The sequence below is a fragment of the Mixophyes fleayi genome, chromosome 6, assembly GCF_038048845.1.
Source record: "Mixophyes fleayi isolate aMixFle1 chromosome 6, aMixFle1.hap1, whole genome shotgun sequence".
In the NCBI taxonomy this organism is placed as follows: domain Eukaryota; kingdom Metazoa; phylum Chordata; class Amphibia; order Anura; family Limnodynastidae; genus Mixophyes; species Mixophyes fleayi.
The window spans coordinates 5,620,982-5,648,318 of NC_134407.1; the positions used below are offsets into that span (position 1 = coordinate 5,620,982).

The 27,337-nt window shown below is 40.8% G+C and overlaps 1 protein-coding gene across 1 annotated transcript in view; it reads right to left on the reverse strand.

Annotated features, from left to right (window-relative positions):
- Nucleotides 1-24,777, reverse strand: part of ACSL5 (acyl-CoA synthetase long chain family member 5) — a 41,565-nt gene extending 16,788 nt beyond the window's left edge. Inside the window, exons 1-14 of the mRNA XM_075215699.1 lie at nucleotides 24,633-24,777; nucleotides 15,445-15,616; nucleotides 14,492-14,600; nucleotides 13,685-13,749; nucleotides 13,094-13,195; nucleotides 10,896-10,995; nucleotides 9,427-9,605; nucleotides 8,288-8,320; nucleotides 7,414-7,465; nucleotides 5,877-5,950; nucleotides 5,289-5,366; nucleotides 3,762-3,896; nucleotides 2,004-2,138; nucleotides 665-760 (exon numbers count right to left, since the gene is read on the reverse strand). Of these exons, the coding sequence (XP_075071800.1) occupies nucleotides 665-760; nucleotides 2,004-2,138; nucleotides 3,762-3,896; nucleotides 5,289-5,366; nucleotides 5,877-5,950; nucleotides 7,414-7,465; nucleotides 8,288-8,320; nucleotides 9,427-9,605; nucleotides 10,896-10,995; nucleotides 13,094-13,195; nucleotides 13,685-13,749; nucleotides 14,492-14,600; nucleotides 15,445-15,600 (1,314 nt within the window). The 5' untranslated portion in view covers nucleotides 15,601-15,616; nucleotides 24,633-24,777. The remainder of the gene's footprint in view (nucleotides 1-664; nucleotides 761-2,003; nucleotides 2,139-3,761; nucleotides 3,897-5,288; nucleotides 5,367-5,876; nucleotides 5,951-7,413; nucleotides 7,466-8,287; nucleotides 8,321-9,426; nucleotides 9,606-10,895; nucleotides 10,996-13,093; nucleotides 13,196-13,684; nucleotides 13,750-14,491; nucleotides 14,601-15,444; nucleotides 15,617-24,632) is intronic.
- Between the last annotated feature and the right edge of the window lie 2,560 nt (nucleotides 24,778-27,337).

Sequence of the window (27,337 nt, forward strand, 5' to 3'; positions counted from 1 at the left end):
TCTTATAACGATCCTATCAACATTTATGTTTGTGGATTTTTCCAAAAAATATCCATTCATTGGTTACCTGATCATTGTAATAGTTTGATGTCTAGATCAGGCCTGTCCAACCTGCGGCCCTCCAGATGTTGTGAAACTACAAGTCCCAGCATGCCCTTCTAGCAATCAACAGGTTGTCTATTGGCAAAGCATGCTGGGGCTTGTAGTTTCACAACATCTGGAGGGCCGCAGGTTGGACAGGCCTGGTCTAGATGATGTTTTAAGCTCTGCCCACTTAAAGCCACATACCAACTGGCATGAAAATGCCATGACATGTAACCCATTGTTTCTACTATCAGACATGTTATACTTGCGCTCGGGCCGCCTGCGGTTTCTCGAAGCTCATCCTTCTCTATTGAATGGGTTTAACACAAGTCTCACACATTGAAGTCAAAGAACGCAAGTATAAACGCCAAAGGGTATAAGACCCATGTTACGTTGGCCACACATGGCTTTACATGACGGTCAAGTGAAGACCATAATTCATCATCATCAACATTTATTTTTATAGCGCCAGCAGATTCCGTAGCGCTTTTCTGTTTGTACAACCATGTAATGGACAGGAGAGAGGAGGACAGATATGAGACCTCTAATATAAGGTGAGGACACACTGACGATCACTTACCTGACACCCGAGGGCGGCTCTCAGGAAGGACAGTACGGTCTCGGATATGGGTGCCGCTCCTGTAACCATTATCCGAACACGCCCACCCATTGTTTCCTATGGGTAAAATCAAAACACACGCCATTTACATTTCTGAATAAAACAATATGTGATCTTATATTTGTTTTCTCAGCTTTATCTATCAGTGAATATCCGATTTTTTCCTGTATAGAGTGCACCCTTGGAGCATGTTTTGGGGTAGATTTATCAAATCTTTTAACAAAGAAAAGTAGAGGCTTTGCCCATAGCAACCAATCACATTCCACCTTTCATGCTCTAGTACATCCTATAAAATGACAGCTAGAATCTGATTGGTTGCTATGGGCAACGCCTCTACTTTTCCTTTTTAGATTAAATCTTCCCCTTTGTGATTTCAGGCTCTTGGTGATAGACTGATGGATCTCTGAATATTGGGAGGAGAAAATTCACATTGAAGAAGCAGCCGTGTAGACAGAGAATAAGACAGTGATATTTACAAAAGACAGTGAGGAATTTAACTATTTGCACCAGCTATGTTTTGTCTACTTGTTATGATACAATGTACCAACAAGGGATCTCTGAAAGATTTCAATATTAATAAGTAGAGATGCTCAGGCTCGGTTGCTCGAGAACTGAACGCGCCCTCGAAATCGAAAACGAGGCAAATAGTCATCGTTATGTCGTCGGATCTCGGATCTCCCGAGTTTTGGATTCCTTTTTAAAGATCCAGCATAGTGGTGGGTGGGAGGGAGACCGGACCCCCATTTTTCTTTTCTGCCACTGCTGTGTGCCAATGTGTCCTAGATGTGCTAGGAACTGCCGTGTGTTTGTGTCATTGCTCTGTCGCTTACCATCCAGCCAGGTCGCTGCAGTATTTGTCCGAAAGTGTATGAAAATAATATTGTGATATGTGAGGTGGTCAAAATTTTATTGCAAATGGCTTGAAATTAGTGTTATTGAGGTTAATAATAATGTAGGAACAAAAAAAGAGCAGAAATATGTGATTTTAGCATATTTTAGGATTTTTCATAAAAAATCCAAAACCAAAACCAAAACACACGAGGGCGATTTGCCAAAACCAAAACACGAAGCTAATCCAGATCCAAAACCAAAACCAAAACCAGTTCACAGGGGTCAGTGAGCATCTCTATTAATAAGTAACATATAATAATATAGCCAGTTGTTAGTATTTTTTAGTTATATGTAGAGAAATGGTTCATATACATTACAGACTAAAGACTACAACTGGTCACTGATTATAATAAACATTTCCTGTTTATAATGCACAGTATATTAGATGTTTAGAGGAAACGTAACTCACCTGAACCGTCTTGAATATTAACTTGTCCCAGACACTGTCATTGCGGATAATTCCTTTCTTCACCTCAGCGAATTTACAAGCAGCAGCAAATTCTAAAAGATGTTTCTTGGTGGGTGTGTTTGCCCCACTTTGTATCTGAGGGAAATATTATATAATGTGGTATAGCTCAATCTATACAATGTGTTGATTCACACCCCCTCCCACAATTATCCAACATCAATCTAAGGAGTAATATGGATTAGGCAGAAGTGAGAGGGACCCCATTGTGTAGACAAAACAATGTGGAGTGAGGACACTGTATTGCATTAGAAATAAAGATCAGGGGGAGAAAGGGGCAAAATATTTTATAAAATGTGTGATTAAAAAATTGCAATGTGGTCTGTGCAATGTGATTGTACAATGAAGGTACAATTCTCAGTACCTGTTTATTTATATATACAGACAGCTGCATAATTATATTCCTATAGTACTTTCACCACTTTTATGTTGTACAATAGTTGCCTTAGGGTGACATTATATGGCGAGAGAGGGGCAGTACATAGTTAAAGAGGGGCGTGGCATGGTGAAAGTGGGTGTGGCCTAAAGTGTGAGACTGATTTGCACAAATTCCTACTTATGCCTCAATCACGTCCTCTGTTCTCACAGAGGACTTATCTGCTCTGTGGGGAAATATATTGTCTCATATGGGGAGGACCCTCAATCTGTAGCACATTAGCAGTAACTTTCTATACCACAAAACTAGAAGCTTCCTCACAACACAGCGTGACAACAAACGCCATTTGTACATCACACTCCGTCTGTGGTTTCTTTTATTTTCACAGTTTTAGGAGCTAAATCAGCTGTCTGTCAGGGTGAGGAACAGAGCTGGCACGTGCCCCCTATGTGTGTCCTAAGTACCCCCCACAGGTGCCTGTTCTATATATTAGTGTTCTATGTGAATTCATATGTATTTCTGTTAGTTCTGCTAAAAGTTACTTCGACATAAGACAACATGACTTCAGTAATGGAGACAGAAATGTAAAAGACACTTCAGTCTCTAGAGATTCATTAGCTGTTTTTCTTTAACGCATAGTTGCCTACTCTCCCGGAATGTCCCGGAGACTCCCGCATTTCTGTGAGACCTCCTGGGCTCCCAGGAGAGCAGGACAACCTCCCAGTTCTTGGTGGGGTGTGGCTTAATGATGCAAATATCGAGTCATTTTATTATGCAATTATTCAAGCCCCGCCCCCACACGCCCACCTCCCCCAGGATCTCCCTGAAGCCAACGAGGAAAAGTTGACAAGTATGATATAAGTGAGGTCCTGCCAGGTATCATTAGTATGAACACAAGTTCCTTTTATACTGTACCTTGACACCCCCCTCTTCCCGCTCCCCTGACTCTGCCCCTGTTCCCCCTTCTCTCCCTCTCATCCCTGTCTCTCTGTCTGTCTACCCCTCCCCTTAGATTGTACGCTCCCTTGAGCAGGGCCATCTCTCCTCCTGTTTCCTAAACTTCTAACTCTGCTCTCCAGCTACCTTTCCCCCCACCCCCCTGGGGGTCTCCCCGTCATCCGCGCCCTTCCTCTTGGGCTCCAGCGCTTGCTAGTCTTCCCTCCCCCTCTCTCTAGCTGCGCTTTGAGCTTACTGAGTTACTGTGCTTACTGTTTACTGTACCGTGCTGTCCCACCTTGTATTGTACTTGTTTGTCCCTGTACAGCGCTACGGACACCTAGTGGCGCCCTATAAATAAAAATTAATAATAATAATAATAATAATACCTTGTCATAAATCCGATTCAGCAGTCTGGGCACCGTGGGAAACACTGTCGGTCTCAGAGTCTTCATATCATCGGTTAATAACCGTATGTCTCCTTGGAAGAAGCCCACTTTGGCTCCAGAGCAGAACACCACAGTCTGTGCACAGAAACATCAACAGACTTTGTATGACAATGTTGCAAAATAGAGACATTTATATGAAATGTTCTGATAATATCATGTAAATGTCAATGATGTGAATCAAATTTTTTTTTTAATGTATCATAATTTATATGCATGTTAATAACTGTCCATTTACCATTTCTATGTTATCAATCTCACTTAAAATATCACTCATGGATTTCCTAGTGAATATAAACAATTATTCTCTCTGCAACATTTTTGTGTCCCCGATATAAACATTTTAAGGGCTCGTTCACACCTATCTGCTATGTTTTTTGCAAAATATGAGTCAATGGTGTATAATGATTTTATTACATTGCTCTGAAACCAAGGCACCCAAAAACTGACTCTAGGGGGTAAATGTATCAAGCTGAGAGTTTGAAAAGTGGAGATATTGCCTATAGCAACCAATCAGATTCTAGCTGTCATTTTGTAGAATGTACTAAATAAATGATAGCTAGAATCTGATTGGTTTTTCAAACCCGCCGGAAAACTCTCAGCTTGATACATTTACCCCCAGGAGTCCAATTTTGCAGACATCTTGTATCTCTCCTACGTGACCTGAGCCCAGATACAGGATAGAATGGTGTATTACAGTGTTGGCTAACCTGTGACACTCCAGGTGTTGTGAAACTACAAGTCCCAGCATGTTTTGCCAATATACAGCTGCTTATTGCTGGAAGGGTATGCTGGGACTTGTAGTTTCACAACACCTGGAGTGTCACAGGTTAGCCAACACTGGTGTATTAGATATCACAAGGCGAGACCTAGCTGCTGTGCAAATCACTAACATAATATGATAATTCCAGGATTCTAATTCAATAATTCCGAGTAAACATCAATCAAACTTTTTATTATGTCATATTGCAAGTCAGTAACCTATGTGTAAATATATATACAAAACATACATTTATCATGGCACTTTCCTTTTATTAATGCTGTGCAGATTTTATCTTTAGTAATAGAAAATATTGGTTTGGTTGCTCTAAAGGGGGGTATTCAATTGTTAGCGGTACGAGCGCTCAAAAATTCTTAGCGTTAATACGGTAATTACTCGCGGAATTTCAGCTCGCTGCTCCCTGAGCTGCGAGCTGAAATTTCGCGAGTAAACTACCGTATTAACGCTTTTCACGCGCAATATTACCGTATAAACGGTAATATTTTTTGAGCGCTCGTTTTTTTGCGTTAACGCTAACAATTGAATACGCCCCTTATAGTCACTCATCCGTTTTGGAAATTAAAAATAAATAAATGAATAAAACAGCAACAAGATGAGTGAAGTAGTAAATAAGAGAATGTTGCTGTGTTTATAATAATTACATTACAATGTGATTCATACTATCACCAGGCACTGAGCAGATTTCTTACCTGAACCACTTTTTCGAACATGTGAGCCATTGGCAGATAAGATATTGAAATATCAGAGGGCAATGGAGCAAAGGTACTCTGTGCAGAGCGACAAAGGTTCCAAGTCAGTGAACGTTGTGTAAACATTAAATACATATCATTGCTCTATATCTCAACCTTGTTACATAATATCTCAGTTCACTGAGGCTTATCTATCGTTCTTTGGAGTATGCAAATCAACATAAAAAGCTGCATATGTTTTAGAATTTAAGATGCATGATTTAAAGGACAGGGGATATTAAAAGACTATCATCAAGATACAGTTTTCCATTATGGGGTGACAAATTAAATATAATGGAATTATGTCATTTGTTTCATTAGCAAAGTACATATTTTTTATTGTACTGATTTTCTTTGTTTTGTGTCTTTCAGTTGAATAACAAGTTACTAAAGACATCAGAACAAAGCTAAAGTTGTAATCAATATATTATTATACATCGTAATGTGCAATGATATTTAGTTTTACACTGTACCATAATATTAAGCCCTTTGATTCCTATAGACTAACCCAAGGACTGTGTGTAGAATACTTGTGCGAGGGGCACGTACCTCTATGTTTTTAATGAAACCAGCTGCATCAGCTACAATGTTCTTATGGGTGAGCATTGCACCCTTGGGGTCCCCTATGAAATGAGATGATACAGATAAGTGTCACTATAACATTCTGTCCAGTAGTCTACGATGTTGTATAAGAATATACAACAATAGCTGTGATTCTCTGCTCCAAATTTTATTTGATGTATGAAATATTAGTGACATTGAAACACTGAAGGTGAAACTGTTCACATAAAAATCTTATTCTTGGAAGGAGCAGAATGGATTTCAGTAACAAACGATGTTACTTTGTTGGATTCTTCATTCGTTTTAATATCAGCCTCATCCAGGTATATTTAGAGATGAGTTTCTGAATAGCTTGACAGGCCGGCTGTGTGATATATTTTGCTATTATGTGACTGTTGCAATGTTCTTCCAGGCAGATGATAGTAATGTAACATTTAAGTGACTACAAAAAATGTTTTCAGAAAGAAACTGAATGTTGCATTGTCAGGAAAGTGATAACCAATACATAGAGATTGTCGCTGTCAATTTGTAGTGTGAACCAGAGATGAATTAGTTTGGCGCCGTTTGACATGTTTATGAAGTTCGATTAATTTGTCGGTGATATTAAGGGGAAAATTGACTAAAGTGTGGTTCTATGTGCGATGTGTAAACTGTGCCATTTACTGAAGACAAAGCGCACACAAGACAGCATTATTTAAAAGTACCAGTTTTAAAACCGCCATCTTACATGGGTACGAGTGCATGCTGGCACTTGTAGTGCAATAAACAAATAGTATTACCCCGTAATAAAATATAAAAAAAAAAAAAAATTTATTGATCCCTTAATGAAAAAGACAATCGGGTCTCCATAAGAAATATTACTGTTATTTTGTTTCTGTTCTGACAGGCCATGTACCTCAGACAGCATGAGGTTTTGGTTATCTTACCAGTCAGTTTCATGAATGGTGTCTCAGAAGAGCTAGATATGCCAAGTGTTTGGCCACGCCCATTATGGTGTGGACACTCCCCGAACATGACATTCACGCCCCCTTTAAAGGAGGTGTGGCCGTGTCCCAATTTAGGATTTTTAAAAGTGGGGAGTTATGAAACCTACATACTGCATGTACAGTGGGGTACCTCCTGTATGCTATCACATTGTCACAGGAAGTCCCAGTGACATCACCATGTGACATCATAAGGGATTCCCCCAGGTGGGGAAGCCTGGGTCTTTACTAGGTATAACTGAATTATTGATCCCATGCTAGTCATTACTAGAAGATCCATGATGACATGGATGCAATTGTAACTATTATTTGAATTACTCATAACTACCAACTATCCAGATTGAGGACATTGGGACATTTGGATGACTCTAATGGTCCATCTTCGTTAAATAAATGTATATTCTTTTATCATTAATGTATATTTTTCCATAATGCATATAAAATAAAAATCTACTTCAATCAGCTAATTAATAATAAATTTAATGATCAATAGGTTCTGGTTTCTGTTGTTTCCTCTTTCTGTTTTGGAAAATGAACTGTACCTGTTGTTCCACTGGTGAAACAGATCACACTCAGGTCATCGGGCTTCGGAGGCTGAAAAAGAAAACAGGGGGATTGTTGTATAGCTGCCAACATAAACATTCATTCTACAGGCCAGCCACAGCTATACGTGATACATTGTACAATGTATCAAGATTGTGTTTTTTACACATTACATTCTATAACAAATTTTGTCAAAATGTTATTCTAACAAACACAAGTGGGAGCTTAAAATAGACATTTAAAATATAAATTAGTAACAGAACAGAAGAAAGTGACAAACATAATTCATAAAACAAATAAAATTGAATAATAAATAGGGTATTATTATAAATGGGGTAATGTAAATGATATGGGTATTAGAAGTCACTGCGTTCTGTCACTATATAAGGCTGAGTGATCACATACAGAAATCCAAGGTATCTTTTAATAGCCATAATCATTTGCGTTAGAAGATGAATTTTTCCTTATATTGCGCAAGTTTTTCTAATGAACATTGAAGTGATGACGATCGGAGTTTATTGTTTATGCGGATATTATAAACTGTAGTTTATATACTTATTAACATGACTTGTGAATTATAAATTAATATAAATTACATTTATAGTAAGCATCTAATAAAATGAATAGAAATAATTTTATTTTCACCACTAATTATGAAAACCAACAATGTTTACATTACTTTTATTATATTTACTACTATCATGACTATTATTGGTATTTTTATCCAGCTTTATTTTATTTGATTCTCAATCAAAGAAGTTATTTGGAAGCAACACATTTTGCAGCGATGTATTATTATCCTTAGTATTTTATGTATATAACTGTGGCTAGTTTTGACTTACAGTAATTGTTTAATTCTTATATTTAACTTACTACAAGTTTCTTGAAGTTCTCTTTCCCCAGGTACTAAACAATAGAGAGAGAGAGAGAGAGCATTAATTATCACATTAAATCATTATATATATTTGACTCACTCAGATGCTAGTTTGATATCAGTCAGATACATATGTGTCAATCAGTAGCACAGATCTGGATATAATTTAATTTCAAACATAAAATATATTATATACATATATTATATGATATCTTAACGCAAGCATTTCAATGGTTGCTATGGGCAACACCTCCAACTTTACTTTTTAGAAGCTTTGATAAATCTACCCCTAACGCTGGTTGCAGCATGCAATCAGATTGTTGGCCTGATCTCTGAGTGGTCATACATGTAACACACAGATCTGGCGTGTAGTAACGGCACGAGCAGTCGATTTGCCCAATAGATATGATTGCTGTGTCATCTCCTGCAATCTTTGGTCATCTGTTGACTTCAGAATCGCGCTGGTGGAGGTTGGTGGTGAACCTGGCAGCACACGTAAAGTGCAATAGTTACCACGTTTGGTAAAAATCAACAAATCTGCCGACCAAAGGTGTGTACGTATATTTGAAGCGCCTCTATCATTAAAGATGAAAACATGTATTTGGGTGGAGTTCACTAAGATAGAAAAAATATAAAGTTTACTTAGCTTCGGAGCGGGATATCCCTATTACAGTCCCTTTCCTTTCCAACTTCCCTTGCAGATTTCATTGGTGCAGCACTGCACAATTCTTACTAGCTACCTCCTGCCTAATGCAGTAAGGCAGCCGACCTGGTGGTAATTGTTAATTAGTGGTCTACAGTTGCTAAGTAGGGTTCATTAGTTAAATAGTAGTGAGTGGTCACTGGTAGTCCCAATGACTGGTAAGTTTGGGCATTGATACATACATCCTCTGCCTGCTCATCAGTGGCCAAGTGCAGCCTATCCACCAATCAGAGTGAAGGAGGGGCCGGTGGTGTGCTAAACTGCCCCTAAGAAAGGTGTATGTTCTCTTTGTTGAGCCCTTGAAGTGTATCAGGCTGCCCGTCACTGACATGGAAACGTTTCACATTCACACTTTTACTGCTTCTGTTTTGTAAATAAATGTCCCTGTTCTTCTACATTCTCCTCTATGTTCTGATTCTCTTGTAATGTAAATACCTCAACGTCTTTCATTAGCAGAACCTCCACTCCGCATTTTTCCCCCTTTTCCTTCAGATCGTCACCAAATTCCTCCATCAATATGATGATTTTCAGCACTGGGGTCAGAGCTTTCTCACAGTTATCGAGCAGGATTAGGGCCTTGTCTTGGGTATCACAGATCACCAGGGATAGGTCAGCTGTAAGACACAGTAACATGTTCTACAATGCGTGATAATAACATGGCATAGGCAAACCGAGGAGGGGGGGGGGGGGTTCATAGTGCCTGGAAACCCCCCTCCAAGCCTGGGGCACTGTATAATTGAGGTGGCTGGACCCTGCCCCCGCTTCACACGGCTCTGCTTGAACAGGGAGAGCTGCACCTAACAGTAGTGCACGCAGCATTGCCCATGTATATTACGGGGATAGGAAGAGTTGGAGAGCAGCCAAGCACTGTCTAATATTATAGCCACGCCCCCATGCATGCTGGTCACACCCACTGGTGGCGTGGTGTGGAAACCCCCCTCTACAAATCCTGCGTTTGTCCCCTGCAGGGAATCCCACCTCTCCATCATGGGTGTGAGTCATGGAAGTATAGTCACCAAAGTAGCGGAAAGAGTGGTTTATTTGGGCAGTAAACATGCAAAAAATATTTTATAAATGTATAAAAATGAGATAACTCCAACAGATCATGTGAATTTCTATTAGATTCTGAAAGATAAAATTTGACTTACAATTTGTTGGAGCCAAAGTGCTTTCTGGAACATTTCACAGCTGTACCCCCCCTTATTTTATCTTATCCTCTAACAGATTATAAAACTACCCCTCCCAGCCCCTTCGGTATTATAGAATATAACATTAAGTAATGTAACATTACTTTGCAATATTTTAAAACACTTTGATACATTTTCCTGCCAAGTGAATATGAATTTCATGTTAATAACATTTTTCATTTCATTTTTTTATATTACAATTATTAGCTTTCTTTTACTTATATCCCGCAGTGTATTACTTAGGTCACATCTATCACTGAGAGCTGTATCCTCCGCAGACAGGGCCCAGGGGCCAACAACATGTTTTACACCATGAGAACATGGAAATTGTGACTTTATATGTGATATCTGAAAATATCCTCTAAATATGTCCATGTCTGGGGATTGGACACTACTTGCTGGGAAAATGTTTAAAGAGCCGAGTCAAAGTCTACCAGAATAATAGATTTTTATTTATCATTGGTTCTTATAATGTACATAACTACCTAGTTTTCTCTATAGATCAGTGAGTATTTGCCAGTAGATTCTTTGAGCTGTACACAAGAATGCATCATGTAATCTGCAGACCTCTTTGCAGTTTTATTTGTCAGTCATCAAAAGTAATTTATTAGTAAAGAAAAACAAAAAGCTAAAATCATTTGGAGGATGAATAATAATAATAATAATAATAACAAAAATGGAAGTTCGGGTCATGTGACTGTGATGTCACACACTCACCTCTGTTAATAATGAAGACAATGGCTTCTGGTCCCAGGGTGTCATACAGAGGAACCGCAACCATGGAGTAGGAGTAACAGGCCAGCTCAGCAATCACTACCTGCGCGGGGGAAGATTAACAGGGGCTCACAATCACCATTTAAAGTCTCACGTCTTACGTATAACTTCAATAAGGGTTTTCACCTCCAATGAGTTTATTTATTGCATTGTGTGAGCCCTCCTGCAGCCTTTATTAGTTACTTAGATAATTGTTTACTTCTGTTGCCGTCGGATACGACAAAGACTTGTGCTCTCTACACTGAATGGACGCCAATTATATCTAATTGCATGGCTGAAAAGCACAGAGGGAAGTGAAGGGGGTTGGGAAGAAATATATTAAATTAAATTTGCAGGAAGGATTGTAAAAGCCAACAAAAGTAATATGAGGACGTAAACCCTGTGTTATGTAACCACTAGTTAGTATAGAGCAGTAATGCTTAGCGCCAACTGATTGTTGTACCGAGATTTTATAACGAGGATCATTTAAACGGGCACTAGCAAGAGTCCTTAAAGTAAATACTACATGTTGTAGTGATTGTTAAAAAAAAAGATTCTATTTCTGTTAATAAAAATTTCTCTTTTGTGGGATATGATCATTGAAAAAAATGCTAAATTCTAGATGGACTTATAATAAAAATCTTCACACATCCAAAAGTGACACATGTAATAGATACAGACCAGAGCTCCCCTCTCTCAGTAAGTTAAGAAAAACTGAGAAGTATTTTTGTAGAGAATCAGAAAATTCTAAATGAATGAATAAAATGACCCAAACGCTGCCAGACAGCTCCCCCAGAAACTGATTGGATACTATGGGGCAGATTCAATTCCCTAAATATCTGCGTGAGGTGCCTCCGGAACGGCCATGAGACATATTTTTTGACAGAAGTAACGCTGATTTTTATTTGCTCCCCACAGAGGGGCGAACAAAACTCAGCGTTTCTTTTTACCATGGTAACGGTAGAAAAGCGCATCTGCGATGTTCTTAGAAACATCGCGGACAATTTGAATCTGCCACTGTGGGTCACAGTACTTTTTGGGAACAGTTACCTGTGCATCAGATTTTAGAAAGTGGATGGGAATTCTGAAAATCAGGACTGGAGTGAGATGATGAGGCCAATCATATGAATTGTGCGCAAAGTCCCTTCGGAGCCTGGTGTGATGTGAGTCTGCTCGGTCCTACCAGGATTACAGTAAGTAAAACCTACACTGTACTGTAACATCAGGGGCAACCTCGCCACGTAAGGTTCTGATGGGAATTGTGTAGAATTGAATTCCCTCCTTAGAAATAGATAAAATTGGACTATGTGCCTCACTCTAGGGGGTAAATGTATCAAGTTGAGAGTTTTCCGGCGGGTTTGAAAAAGCAATCAGATTCTAGTTATCATTTATTCAGTACATTCTACAAAATGATAGCTAGAATATGATTGGTTGCTATAGGCAACATGCCCACTTATCAAACCTGCTGGAAAACTCTCAGCTTGATACAGTTACCCCTAGAGATCAGTAAGTTGTGGCTCGACAACTATTGGGCAACCACAAGTCCCAGCATGCAATAGTTGTCTTGTAGTTCTCCAAGCAGTTAAATGGTAACAGCAATTAAAATGAATTTGCCTATCGAAATCCTTAAGCTGGGTACTATGAGTTACTTGAATAACTCCTGAAATCAGCTGTTGCCATTTGACAGATAACTTTTGAATAACTGACTTACCCAGTCAATAAATAAAACCTTGGAAAGAAACTGTATACTGCACTGTACGTTCCCATGGTTACAGTTCTGGCTATGTAAGTTCAATTTTACACAACCTAACTGTCAAATGTCAGCACTAGTGTATTTCTGAGTTATCCACAGGTAATATCGGGCAGAAGTCCAATTTCATATATTTAGGAGTTATTCCTGTAAAGTGAAGTTCCCAGCTTAATAATTTTATTGCTCATTTTTAAGAGGAGTTATACTTTAAAAGTGCAAGCTTAGAGATGAGGATTGAGTTCATTGTAACAGCATGTTATGACCGATAAGATCTCGAGAAGTGATATATTAGAAACATTAATGTACTGGTGAATGGACAAATGAGCCATTTCCCGTATACAGATAAACAAATATCCCATTTTTCACACGTTGTCAGGTAACAAGATTCCATATCTGATGCTGGGTATTTTACCTCTGGCCGATTCTGGGAGAATATTCCAATGTACTGGTCCGGGGACGGTTTATATCCTTTATGTACTAGGCCGGATCCGAGGAATTCCGCTCTGTCCGCCACCTGTAAAACACCCCAATTCTGAACGCTCACATCTGACGTAACAGTGGAACGGTCTCATAATCAGAAATTATAAGTCATAGGGGTAGATTTATCAAACCTTCTAATAAGAAAAAGTGGAGGTGTTGCCAATATCAACCAATCAGATTCTAGCTGTCATGTTCTAGAATGTACTAGATAAATGCTAGAATCTGATTGGTTGCTACAGGCAACAAATCCACATTTCCTTTTTAGAGCATTTGATAAATCTACCCCATAGAGTTGATGACTATTATTAATATATAATACACATATCACACATATCACATATTCTATTATTATTGTATAATTCATTTGCAAAAAAAATGTAAAGTAATATGTTGTCAATGTTCCTTAAAAGAACTGAACAATAAAATATGTTTGAAAAAATATATAATGTATTTATTTATATCACATGGCCCCTAAATTGCAAAAATAAATTAAACTTTCTGCACCACACGTGAGGGGTCTTACCTGCCTGTATGTTATCCACTCATAGGGTTTGTTTGGTTTCCTGAACCCCAAACAGTTACCATTCCCTGCAATTATAGACATTACATTGGGTGACATTTTTTTAATACATTAAATTAAACAGTATCTAGTAAACAAATATAATACACTGTATATATGATCATTATTACTTGTATATATGGTCATATCATTGTTGCATAAACTGACGATCAAGGTTGGATTTCCTGTAGATCTTACCCCTGCCTACTGCAAGCCTGTATTACATCATATTGTTACATTGTATATTACATCAGACCTTGCGCTCTCGTATGGGTCCTGTCACAGAGTAGACCACACGTAACTGGGACCCCCTAAATACGCTTTTACTGATCACTGGCGGCTGTAGACATGTAATCCTTAGAACCCATTAGACATATCTCTTTCTGTTCTCTACTGGTCTTGTTGCAGAATAAAGTGACCTCTTCTCAGGTTATATATGGTTATTTTTCAGATTTACTCCATTCATTTCTCAATGTTAATGAAAGGAGGAAACAGTTAAGGGTACGAGAAACAGGAACCTCAGCCGCCCCTAGACACCGCGCTTAAGGCTATCTCTAGTTTGATGCTGGTCAGTTTGTAACTCCAACAGTTTAGAGGACAGAGATGATGAACAAACACACTGCCTAGTACAGCGTAATACGGATCTGACCTGTTGATAGGACGGGATCTTGTCCATGTGCTGTATGTAATCTTCATCCTTAGAATTTGCTCAGTGGGGACATTATCCCATCTCTCACACTGTATATAACGTACAACGTGGCTTATTCTCACCTGACACCCGGAGGCCTCTCATGAAAACTTCATACAAGGTTTTAGCATCTTCGTAGTAATGACTGTAGAGCGTCTCATCTTTTAATAAAGCGCATCTCCGAGCCCCACCCTGCGTGTAAAACCACCGTTAAAATATCTACAAATATATCAAGATACAGGAACTTCATCATATGTTAGAGAATGCTACAAAATGTTCTCATGTCAACATGTATTTTAGTTTTTGTTTTAAATTCCCACAAATCACTAGACATGATTTTTTTTTCAAGTCTTATAAGATTTAAGGGTAAATGTATCGAGCTGCGAGTTTCCGGTGGGTTTGGAAAGTGGAGATATTTCCTTTAGCAGCCAATCAGATTCTGGGGCCTGATTCATTAAGGATCTTAAATGAAGAAGTTTCTTATTTCAGTCTCCTGGACAAAACCATGTTACAATGCAAGGGGTGCAAATTAGTATTCTGTTTTGCACAAAAGTTAAATACTGACTGTTTTTTCATGTAGCACACAAATATCAACTTTAAATTTCAGTGTACAAATAAGCTATCAAGTATTTATGTGATACATGAAAAAACAGTCAGTATTTAACTTATGTGCAAAACAGAAAACTAATTTGCACCCCTTTCCATTTATTTATTTTTAATATTTAATACGGCAGCTGTTTAGTACTAGTGTCGACAATCACAGTGTTGGCATTTTCATGTCGACAGGAACTGCTAAGATTTTCAGTATCTGACTTTAGTACCCAATTCTTGAGCACCTTAGGTTTCCAAATATAAGATCAGACCAACCCTAAATGATTTAGCGACCCATACTATGGGTCATGAACACCTGTTGTAATATAATGGTCACCGATTGAGCCCCCAACAATTCCTGTACGTAATTAGATCCATCTGACTTAGTAACCTGGAATTAATCCCCTGTTCTACAACCTGGCGCCACATGCGGTGTCACCATTACCTGTGTCCCAATAGACTGTTTGTTGAGGTCTATGGGCGGGTAGACGGGTTTAGGTCTGGTCAGCACATAGATGAAGGCTGATAATCCGATGGCGATGAGGGTGACGATAGCCGGGGTGGAGAGGGGGGTGAACAGGAAACTCAGACAGCACAACATCCCGGCGGCCTCAGATCTGGAGAGAGAAACATACACAATTGGTCAGTTCATTCTGTAACCAGCAATGCTGGGCCAGGCCTAACTACTACCTGTTCTGGGCTTAGATGAAGCATTTCTAAGTCATTATGAATGACAGGGGTAAATGCAGTCATTTGCCTTTGAAAGGTCTTTGAAAGGATGCAGCTACAGTTACAGTTACTGAGAATATCCCCCTGAGTCACACCCCGTTACAGGGGCAAACGCAGTATTTGTAAAGGGGAGTTTACACACCAAGCCACCAGTGGGCGTGACCAGCATGCATGGGGGCGTGGCTATAATTTTGGAGAGTGCTTGGCTGCTCTCCAACTCTTCCTATCCCCATAATATACATGGGCAATGCTGTGTGCACTACTGTTAGGTGCACGCAGCTCTCCCTTTTCAAGCAGAGCCGTGTGAAGCGGAGGCAGGGTCCAGCCACCTCAATTATACAGTGTCCTAGGAGGGGGGTTTCCAGGCACTAGAACCCCCCCCCCCCCTCAGTTTGCCTATGCATTATCCATGTTCCCTATGACTACTCCAAACCCCTCTCATTAAGTCATCAACTTCTCTGCTGTCTTCTGTAATATCCTCAACCTGTCACCACAAATAATAAATCTTTAATTAGTTATATTTCGCCAGGTACAATTTACATTTCTAGGTGTCAGCCATGATTTGCAAACCATTGTTTGAAGACAAATACACCTAAATAAGACTGGCTCATACAAGGAACATCCCATCCACCTCCAATCCAAATAAATAAATGCTTTGATGATCGTTCCAGGCAAATCTTATTGTTTGCAGGTGATCTTATGTTAGAGGCAGTGAAACAACATTTTGCTGTGTATACATTTTGGCTTTGGGAAGGTTATTACACTGTGGTAGTTAGGAATATGAGCTAACATATTACAAAGGGACCTGTCACCTTCACAGAGTCGAGGTACCTCATGCCTCAAGCCTCAGTGATGTCGCTAGTTCTTAGGCTGCATTCTCATGAATAGTACAACAGTAATTATATATGACAATATGGCGGCCTCCGGTGTTGTGCGGGCAGCAGGTGTGCTATAAAGTACAATAAAAAACAGATATCTGGCTGACTTTATTTCCGCTACATGCCTGGACGTTGCAGCGTGTGTGAACATGCAGAGTAGTGTACAGTTGATGTTAATTAAGAGGTGAGTTTTCCAAAGTGCAATTAAATTAATTAGCAATGTACTTCCAAGCTGGGGTTCAGTTTGTGCCGTTCTGATCATTTTCCACACTAACCAACAATTAAAAGGGAAATATTTGTTTTACAAGGTTCAGGGGTCTGTTTTGATGATATTGGACTGAAAATGACCCATTCACCTGGTACACAATGTTCTGCTCCTGTTTTCCTCACTGATTTTACAGTTTTGCAAGCTGGGTGACATAACAGCGTTTACTAAAACCATTAGTTATTATTAGAGGTACTGTGACCATATCCTTTGTATATTAATGCTTAAATGCATTTTAATATCGATTTACAGGTTCTATTTTGGTTCGCGCGCCCTATATAATAATAGCCAAAACTGTCTTCACAGAGCAAGAAAGTTTCCTCTTGCGTGTCCCCTTGCGGTCATCCTTGATGCCTTAAAGGCTGGGTACATAAGAAATACTCATCCATCCAGTAATCGAGTCATTAGGACATAGTTGCCAATATTGGCAAATTGAGTCCCGGAAAGTCTGGGAGGCAGATGGGTGTGTGTGTGCGGGGCTCAATGAATGTTGTTGTTATCCCCACCCCCAAAGCCGTCATCACTTTCTTCGGCCTATAAAAATAAGGGGCAGCACTAAACCACATCCTCTCCAATTAATTTGCGGAGGCGGCCGGGAATCGGGAGAATTGCTTGCTCTCCCGGGTGTCCGACACGGATTTCGGGAGTCTCCCGGACATTCCGGGAGAGCAGGCAAGTATGCACTACCTGCAGCATTCCTGGCACTTACCCGTGCTTCTGTGCCATGAACAGAGTATTGACGCTGCCCGTATTGTGCGAGCACACAGAGGGTCCTAATCTCGTTCGGGCGTACATCCGTCTGTGTAGCCGTATCTTGCGTGAAATAGTTCCGCGCATGCCCATAAACGGACCTTATGCCAATGAACGTAAATTCGTGCAAATCATGTCTGAACGCAAATAACACTTACAATTGTCTGCGACTTGAGAGGTGGAACATGTGCGGGAAGGGACAGACTGACGTAGGCAATGTCCAATTAGGGCAACTCAGAGGTGCCCATTCAAGCACTGTGTTTCCTGTAAGTGCGCTTGTTTCAGCCGTATAATTTGTCTGTAAGTGACGACTAATAATGACGACTGACACGACATAGACTTTGAATTAAAGTACACGTCTGCGCGCCAATAGATAGCACAAAAACTCTGTGTAACTAAGATATACTGTAAAAACGCATTGTATGTACGGTACACATTGAAATATTCTTTATTTATGCCATTAGTATAAAACATTTGTAAATAAAGAAAACAAAAATTATATTTGAAAATAAATATTTATATAAATGGTTTTATAACCAATAGAGATGTTCACTGACCCCCGTGTTTTGGTTTTGGATCTGTATTAACTTCGTATTTTGGCTTTGGCTAAACCGCCCCCGTGTGTTTTGGTTGTGGTATGAGCAATGCAACTGAGCAATGTCACTGGAGAATGGAGAGTGACAAGAACACTGCTACCCCTGTTTCTGTATGAGCAATGGCACTGAGCAATGGCACTGGAGACTGGAGAGTGACAAGAACACTGCTACCCCTCTTTCTGTGTGAGCAATGGCACTGAGCAATGTCACTGGAGACTGGAGAGTGACAAGATCACTGCTACCCCTGTTTCTGTATGAGCAATGACACTGAGCAATGTCACTGGAGAATGGAGAGTGACAAGAACACTGCTACCCCTGTTTCTGTGTGAGCAATGGCACTGAGCAATGTCACTGGAGAATGGAGAGTGACAAGAACACTGCTACCCCTTTTATGTATGAGCAATGACACTGAGCAATGTCACTGGAGACTGGAGAGTGACAAGATCACTGCTACCCCTGTTTCTGTATGAGCAATGACACTGAGCAATGTCACTGGAGACTGGAGAGTGACAAGAACACTGCTACCCCTGTTTCTGTGTGAGCAATGGCACTGAGCAATGTCACTGGAGAATGGAGAGTGACAAGAACACTGCTACCCCTGTTTCTGTGTGAGCAATGACACTGAGCAATGTCACTGGAGAATGGAGAGTGACAAGAACACTGCTACCCCTGTTTCTGTGTGAGCAATGGCACTGAGCAATGTCACTGGAGAATGGAGAGTGACAAGAACACTGCTACCCCTGTTTCTGTGTGAGCAATGGCACTGAGCAATGTCACTGGAGAATGGAGAGTGACAAGAACACTGCTACCCCTGTTTCTGTGTGAGCAATGCTGCTGGATCTCATTGGGAGGGAGGTACTTATGGAATCCAAAACCCGCATGATCCGACAACGCAACAATGACGTTTGCCTTCATTCTGATCCGTGAACACGCGGAGGTACCAAGCCGGCTTGCGAGCCTACTCGGATACCCAAAGTTCGGGTGAGCTTGGTTGTCAGAAAACCGAGTCCAAGCATCTCTAATAACCAATAACAGTTGTTATTTTAAATTTTGATCAAATAAAAGTTTTATGCTTTCTGATTCTGCAGCCTGTTCTGCGTGTCTACATTCGGTAGGTACTGTTAGGTAGATCCCAATTCCGGACGGATTCAACTGGAAACATGTCTTGAACTACACTCAAGTTGCACTTTTTTAGACACGCAAAATACATGCAAGTTGCTTTCGGACATGAATCAGGCCCTGAGTGTATGATTGACAACTTTGATACGTGGGTGGTGAATGCCCCCGTGTGTCACTAGACGAATGCTCATTGAGGAGTAGGTAATTTGACCTTATTTCAAGGTTTCTGAGTCATTAATTACTACCGTGTACTATGCACTTTACATAGTGCTTTATTGGTTTTTCCATAGAACTTGTCTGTTTATATTTTACCAAGCTGTAATGAATTTGTCCGCTGATGCTGCCGGCTACGTTGCAAATGAAAAGATGTAACATGAATCCAGGGCTTATCAGTAAGAGCGCGTGTTGTCGTGTTTGCCTACATTAAAATATAGTTAGAAAAAACACTTTCTCTCTGTCATAGAAACATTGAGACGTCCTATCATACTAAACATGATTAGAGGGATACACATAAGTCAAACTTCAGTTAATGTTTGATCATTTTTAAACACACGTTTGGCACAGATCCCTCTCACCCCTAAACACCCCCCTGATCCCCTCCGGTACTAAATGGAGAAATGCACAAATCAGCCCCCAGTGTTTAGTGCTGAGTTCACACTTTGAGATTAGTAGAGATATGATCTGTACTGTACGTACAACCTTGGACTTATGGGAAGTCTAGACTTATATGGGTCAGAGGAGAAGGAACACTGGAGGGTAAATATCCACCATGGCCCCGGGTAAAGGTGATATTTACAGCTCTCCCATTCAAAGGGCACTATTATTATTGTAGAGATCAAACTACCATAGAGATGGGTAAGTGCAGTGTGTGCTGTACACTCGCTGACCGCTCTACACTCACGTCACGTGACCTTCTCTGCACACTGCACAGCCAATCAGAGGAGGAGGTGATAGTGCAGTGTTTTACACACGATGTGCTCCCTCCTCTGTCGGCTCCTTGCTATAGGTAAGTAATTAGACTAAAGGTCACAAGATTGGCTGGTACATGGGGATGTCTGAGTGACATTTGGGGAGGTCTGGGTGGCAGTTATGGAGTACATTTGGGATCTGAAGGCATGTGGGTGGCATTTTATGACCAGTGGGGGTTTGAGCACTTGTAGGGGCATTTTGTGGCATGTGGTGGAATTTTGGAGCAAGTGAGGGGCATGTTTGGGATGAGTGATTGGGGGGAGTTGAGGTCATTTTGGAGCTGTTTTTTAATTGTCAAAATGAAGGGTAATGTGCGGCCCCTTTGAGGTTGGAAGGCTGCACACATGGGGTCTCATTCATTAAGGAAAGTTAAGCAAAAGTAAGTAAGGCAAAACCATGTTGCATTGGAGGGGAAGGTAAATTTAAAATGTGATGGCAGATTTATATTTGCGGTAGGGCATGGCCTAGATCAACTTACATTTTCAGTGTACAAATAAGCTATCAAGCATTTGTGTGCTGCATATAAAAACAGTCAGTATTTAACTTATGTGCAAAACAATAAACTAATTTGCACCCCTTGCCATGTAACATGGTTTTGTCCAGAAAACTTACTCAAGTTTTTGCTTAACTTTCCTTAATGAATCAGGCCCATGGCCCTTGTCAGGTTAAAAAAATCACTGTTTTAGATTATGTATAGTGAATTTAATTATGTGTTTTTGTGCAAATCTCACGTACAAGTATGACCATTTAATGAGAAGAGGATATTTTTAATTTTGTAATTATGATAAATGAGTAACACTGAGTACTCATAGCATTATCATGGAAGTATCCTGGATCACTGTGTCTGTGGTCACTCCATGCTGAATGGACCAAATATAGAACAAGATGCGTTCAGGGTCTGCCCAGGAGGAAGTGCATTGAATATAGGCTAAACATTCCTCGTAGTAATCAGTAGATCACTATTCACAGGTCCACTTAGACTGTATTCACCTACCATGGTGGGAAATCCAACCACAGTGAATATAAGCCAACGGGTGAATTAGTGATTTGTTACACTGATAATAAATAAAACACAGAATAAAGTGACATTAGTTGCCTTGGAAAGGGGAATGATTAGATCTAGAATTGGTGCAGAACAATTTGCATTCAGGGCTAGTGTGTTGTATACTTGACATATTGCATTATTATTTTGTATAACAATTGTAGTAATTTTGTGTAGGAAACATTTTGTCCGTCTGTGTGTACTGGCAGAAATATATTGAGGAATCAGCCACGGTGTAGAGGAAGCTGACCAGAGAAAGATACGTTCCCTAATAATAATAATAATAATAATAATAATTAATAATAATACCTCGTTGCTCCCGCCAGGGCCTGATTAAGGGTTCTGGCCGCCCTAGGCTAATACGGCCGCAGCGCCCCCCCCCCCTCCTCCTCCGAATATATAGGTGTATAGGAACACTCCTGAATATGAATGTTCAGGTGTATTCTCCAGCATTCAAATTTAGACAGATTGTGCCATTGTCTCTTACCTGTTCTTGCTCTTCTCTCTTGCAACTTTGTTATCCTCACGCTGGCTTCTGAAAAGTTGGCGTCCTTTTTTGAAAATGCAAAAATGTATTATAATGCAAACCCTGAATGATTAGGCCCTTTAGTTAAAACAAAACACTCCATTATGGCCAGCTAAAAGTACCCCATTGGACAGGCATATATAAGCAATATCTGAATATTTGTTGTCAATCAAATACAAACCTCTACCAGCCCCATCTCACTAATATTTAGTATTCTAGTGATTGCTGAGACCACCCATGTGACCACCACACAATCATGAGATTCTGCCCCCCAAAGCTGCTCTATTTTTTAAATACCCCCTGCAGCCATTTTCCTTAACCACAAACCCCCCCACAGCCATTTTCCTTAACCCCTGCTGCAGCCATTTTCTTTACCTCCCACCCTGCATCCATCCCCCTTGCAGCTATTTTCCTTACCTCCACTCTACTAGCTAGCTATCCCCCCCCCGTCACATCAAAACTCCCCCAGTCACATATATCAGGCCCCCTCCTCTGCCCTCCTTCATACATATCAACCTCTCTACCTCCCTATAGATTTTCATGGCAGCCCCCCCCTCCCACCCTATAGATTTGTATGACAGTCCCCCTCTCCCTCCCTATACATATGCATGACAGTCCCCCCTCTCCCTCCCTATAGATATGCAGGGTAGTCCCCCCCTCCCTATAGATATGCAGGGTAGTTCCCCCCCTCTCTATAGATATGCAGTGTAGTTCCCCCCTCCCTATAGATATGCAGGGTAGTTCCCCCCCTCCCTATAGATATGCAGGGTAGTTCCCCCCTCCCTTCCTATAGATATGCAGGGCAGTTCCCCCCCCTCCCTATAGATATGCAGGGTAGTTCCCCCCCCCTTCCTATAGATATGCAGGGCAGTTCCCCCCCCTCCCTATAGATATGCAGGGCAGTTCCCCCCCCCTCCCTATAGATATGCAGGGCAGTTCCCCCCCCCTCCCTATAGATATGCAGGGCAGTTCCCCCCCCCCCCTCCCTATAGATATGCAGGGCAGTTCCCCCCCTCCCTATAGATATGCAGGGCAGTTCCCCCCCCCCTCCCTATAGATATGCAGGGCAGTTCCCCCCCCCCTCCCATAGATATGCAGGGCAGTTTCCCCCCCCTCCCTATAGATATGCAGGGCAGTTCCCCCCTTCACTTACCTGTAGTTGTGCCAGCGTCGCTCCTCTCCTCAGATCAGCAGATAGGAAGTGAAGACGTCTTGCTTCCTGTCTGCTGCACAGCAACAGGCAGCCTGGCGATTGGCTGTGTGTTGCTAACCACTGACCACCAATGCTTTTGATCGTCGAGCCCTCCACCCCTCCCGCAGCGACCCCCCCGCGCGGCGACCCCCAGCGGCGACCCCCAGCGGCGACCCCCCCTCCCCCACCCCGAAAAAAAAAATGAATGAAGAAAAAAATTAAAAAATAAAAAAATAATAAAAAAAAATAATAATAAATAAATAAATAAATAAAATAAAAAAAATACCCACAGTGCCGCGCCCCCCAGGACCCAGTGCCCCAGGCTGCAGCCTGGTCAGCCTAGTGGTTGATCAGGCCCTGGCTCCCGCCTTCCTTCTCTTGCTCTGAGCCCTGTAATTACTTAACATGACACTTATTATTAATACACTTTTATGTTATGTTTCCATGTAGTGCAATGTACCAGTCTCTTTATCCTCTGTGTGTTCTTAGTTAATGTGCGAAAAGTGATAACTATTTATACAAATCTGCTAGTGTTATATTTGTGTGTAACATAATCCTATATGTGTTACAACATAGTACATAGTTAACCATTGTGTTGTCTTGAGAGATATAAACTGTACTTGTACAGATTACCTGTATCCACAAAAGATCGGACTGAAGATATAGAAAAGACATTTAACTATTTATATACAGACTCCTAGACCTAGAGACAATCCTGGGTTTTAAAGATTTGTTGCTGTCAATGTCCCCATTTTTCAGTATTGTCCAGCGTATATTAGCTGCTGACCCGGAGCGCTACACAAGTTATATGCAATTCAGTCTCAGCGTTCCTGGGAGTACTACAATCCCCATAATGTCATGGTTACTGAGTGTGACAAATGTGTATTATCTATATAATTAAATAACTATTCACTAATAAAGCCTAGACATTAGGGGTCTGATTCATCAAGTCGCGTATCTGCCAATTTTGAGCGTATTGAAATGGCATCTAGCAAACACGATAGGGACATTTTATTGTACTGAAAATAAGAGATTTACAGGGCCAAATATTGAAATATCGGAACTGTCCCTGAAATGAAGGAACAGTTGGCAACTATGTAACTAATCACTGCAAGTCCTCTTATCTATTATAAAGGATTCAATCCTATCTATCCTTATTTTCTGGCCTCTATTTGATAATATTTAAGGAGAGAAGTGAAACACTTTATAAATGACATTATAAGGTCAGTGAACATTCTATGATAGGGATTGTAGAGCCCGACGTGTTGTGTCAGATACACCGGCCCGGCAGCAAAGCATTATAGGAAATTATTCTAATGTCACTGACACATAATTCTAAGAAAACATTTGCAACAATTTCCCTGGAACTTTCAGTTTTACAGACTCCTGGTGGAAGTCAGATTAATGACTTTACCCAACTGTACATTTAGTAAGACTGGACTGCTGTATATATTAAATAAAACCCTCACTGTCTGCTCATTAATTCTTTCTCATTTGCAAAACAATTTCGCCACAGAATTCAAACCTAGATTTATCGGTGGCCCCGAGGATCATAGGGCCCACTTACCTCTTTGTGAAGAAGGTAGGTGCCGGTATAAGATATCAGAGTCTGGGACTGGTGAGTATCCACGACAAGTCCTGCTGAGGGACTGTACCGATAACATCTCCGTGAGGGCTCTGATAAAAGCCTCGCATAGCACTTAGAGGCTAATCTTTGAACCTTCTCTGCAATCGGTTCAAAGGTAAAAATCTGTGTTTAAATACTGGTGACAAGCTGTACATGACAAAGCATTCAGTCTAACAGGTTAAACACAAGATGTTTGCGTAATAATTTAACAATCCATGTTGAAAACTGCCCTGGTTATAACATTTTAAAGTTTAATTCTAAGAAAGGCTGAATGCAGTCAGCCGTATAAAGCATCATGTAACAAGTAGCGGATGTTCCGTTGTAGCAGAACATAACACCTGGGGGTAAATGTATCAAGCTGAGAATTTGCCGGCGGGTTTGAAAAGTGGAGATGTTGCCTATAGCAACCAATCAGATTCCTGCTTTCATTTTGTAGAATGTACTAAATAAATGACAGCTAGAATCTGATTGGTTTTTCAAACCCGCCGGAAAACTCTCAGCTTGATACATTTACGCCCTGATTTCCTTAGACAGTTCACAAGCTGAGCAGGAGTCAAAACACGGGGTCTCCTACTGGCTTATTGCACCCCCACAATTGCTGACCCACTCCCCACTTTTTACAATTGTGCAGCGAGATTTTCTTCTCTTCTTGGGAGTGTAGCGTTGGGCTGTGACATCATAGCTCAGCGCCACACGCCCAGCCTATCATCAACAGGTAAGAAGCTGCCAGTTACCGTCCCTCCATTCCTGGGTCCCTGTGCTCAGTGCCAGGGCTTCATGGGGAAAATAAAGACACTGAATGAGTAACATTACGTCACTCATTCAAGGCCTGTTTCATCTTTGAGCGCAATGTGAATGCGAGTTGCAGTTTAAAGAAAACGGACGTAACTTGCACGTATATAGACCCGTCTTCAAGTACAGGCGGATCTCAAGAAACATTTCCATTTGAATATGAGTATAAGTCACTCTGGCAATATATTAATTGCCCTATGTAGACAGACAGAACATAGTGCATTATAAATTTGTGTAGAAAGCTTTTATCAGGTCACATGTGCTGTTTTATGTAATAGGTGTCAGCGGCGTTGGTGGTAGATGTTAAACCACAAGAAGCTTTTAGACATAACCAATTTGTTAATTTTATTTCAGAACTTGTTGTAACAGATTATATATACATATATACATGCAGCTCCAGTTATGACCTGTTTTTCGTTCTGGAAGTGTCACTGGAAGAACTTCCTGAGAGCCGAATTTCCTGTCTATGCATGCTCAGTAGAGTAATGCGGATGGCTGGAGGCTGCCTCACTTTCTGTCTTCACTAGATCACAGGGGACACCACTACCAAGATGGGAGGCAGAGCCTAGTGCTCCATATTAACAATAAAGTCCTATCAGAACGCATGCAAATAAACAATTCTATAGAATAAATTTATACCTGTTAATACTATAATAATTGATAAACATATATATGGAATAAAAAAAATACATAAAGCAGGATATTCTTAATGCACATAAAATGCATTCTTATAGTTTACTTGCATGTCAGTCATCACTATCAGTCGGCAATTACACGTGTCTTGTAGCTGGTGCTTGTAATGCGGCTAAAATACATGTACCTAAGAAATGCCCAGAGCTTGATTCAGACCAATGTGTGTGTGCTCGACCCTCTTACTGTACAGAGCCTACATGTGACCACCCCTTCCCACCCCTATTCCACAATGCAAGCCGTAGGCAGTCGGAGCGTCATTGTGCATTTGGACATGCAGATGCGTTCACTGGAGTAAAGTTGGTTTCTGAGCATTTGCAGAGCAATTTCATGCAAGATACGGACTGCAACTGGACATACGTCCAAAGATGAATAACATCACCTAAATTAGGTTACATATAAGACATAAAACCATACTCAGCAAGCTATCCTGGGTGCTCTCGTAAGCACAGACTGTCTGATGACTAAACTATTCATTCCTTCTACCAACAATGCAGCAATCTAGCCCAATGTCACCCTTCTTTTGGTGGGCACACACAAGTGCAAATAATTGGTCAGTCCAGTAATCCCCAGCCAATCCTGCATATCCAAGTGTGTCTATGGCTTCTGGGCACCATTATTTATGCCCCCTCTAGTCTCCAATGTGTTCTGAGTGTCAAGGGAGTTGCCAGTATTTTTGTCCACCTATTTTGTCCACCTATTGCTGGCCCTTATATCCTGGGGGGTTCATCTTGTCTCTTGTCCTTCCAGACCCCAAAGGGAAATGGCTCACAGTAGTCTGGAGTTGAGGAACTTATATAATGGCTTATTCAGAGCTCTGGGCCAACCAACACTTTCCGTTTGAAGTAACTGATCGCTACAGCACAAAGTCCCTGCACCTGGAGTATTATTGGCTGGTGTCTGTCGTGTTTGGAGTGAAAGGATCTCTGAGAATTTACTTAGTAACACCCCAGGGTGCCTATAGCTCCCTCAAGGAAACATTTCCAATACATTTTTCAACCAGAACTTACAATAGAGTCAATAGTGACATTTAGCAAACCATATGGGAAGTGTCTCTGGCATTCAAGGGGTCCCAGGCAAGCTGAAGCTTTATTAAAAGTGCCTGATATCCCACTCTTGTCACAGCGGAGCTGTAATGAACAGGCCAGAATGTCACAAGCCAC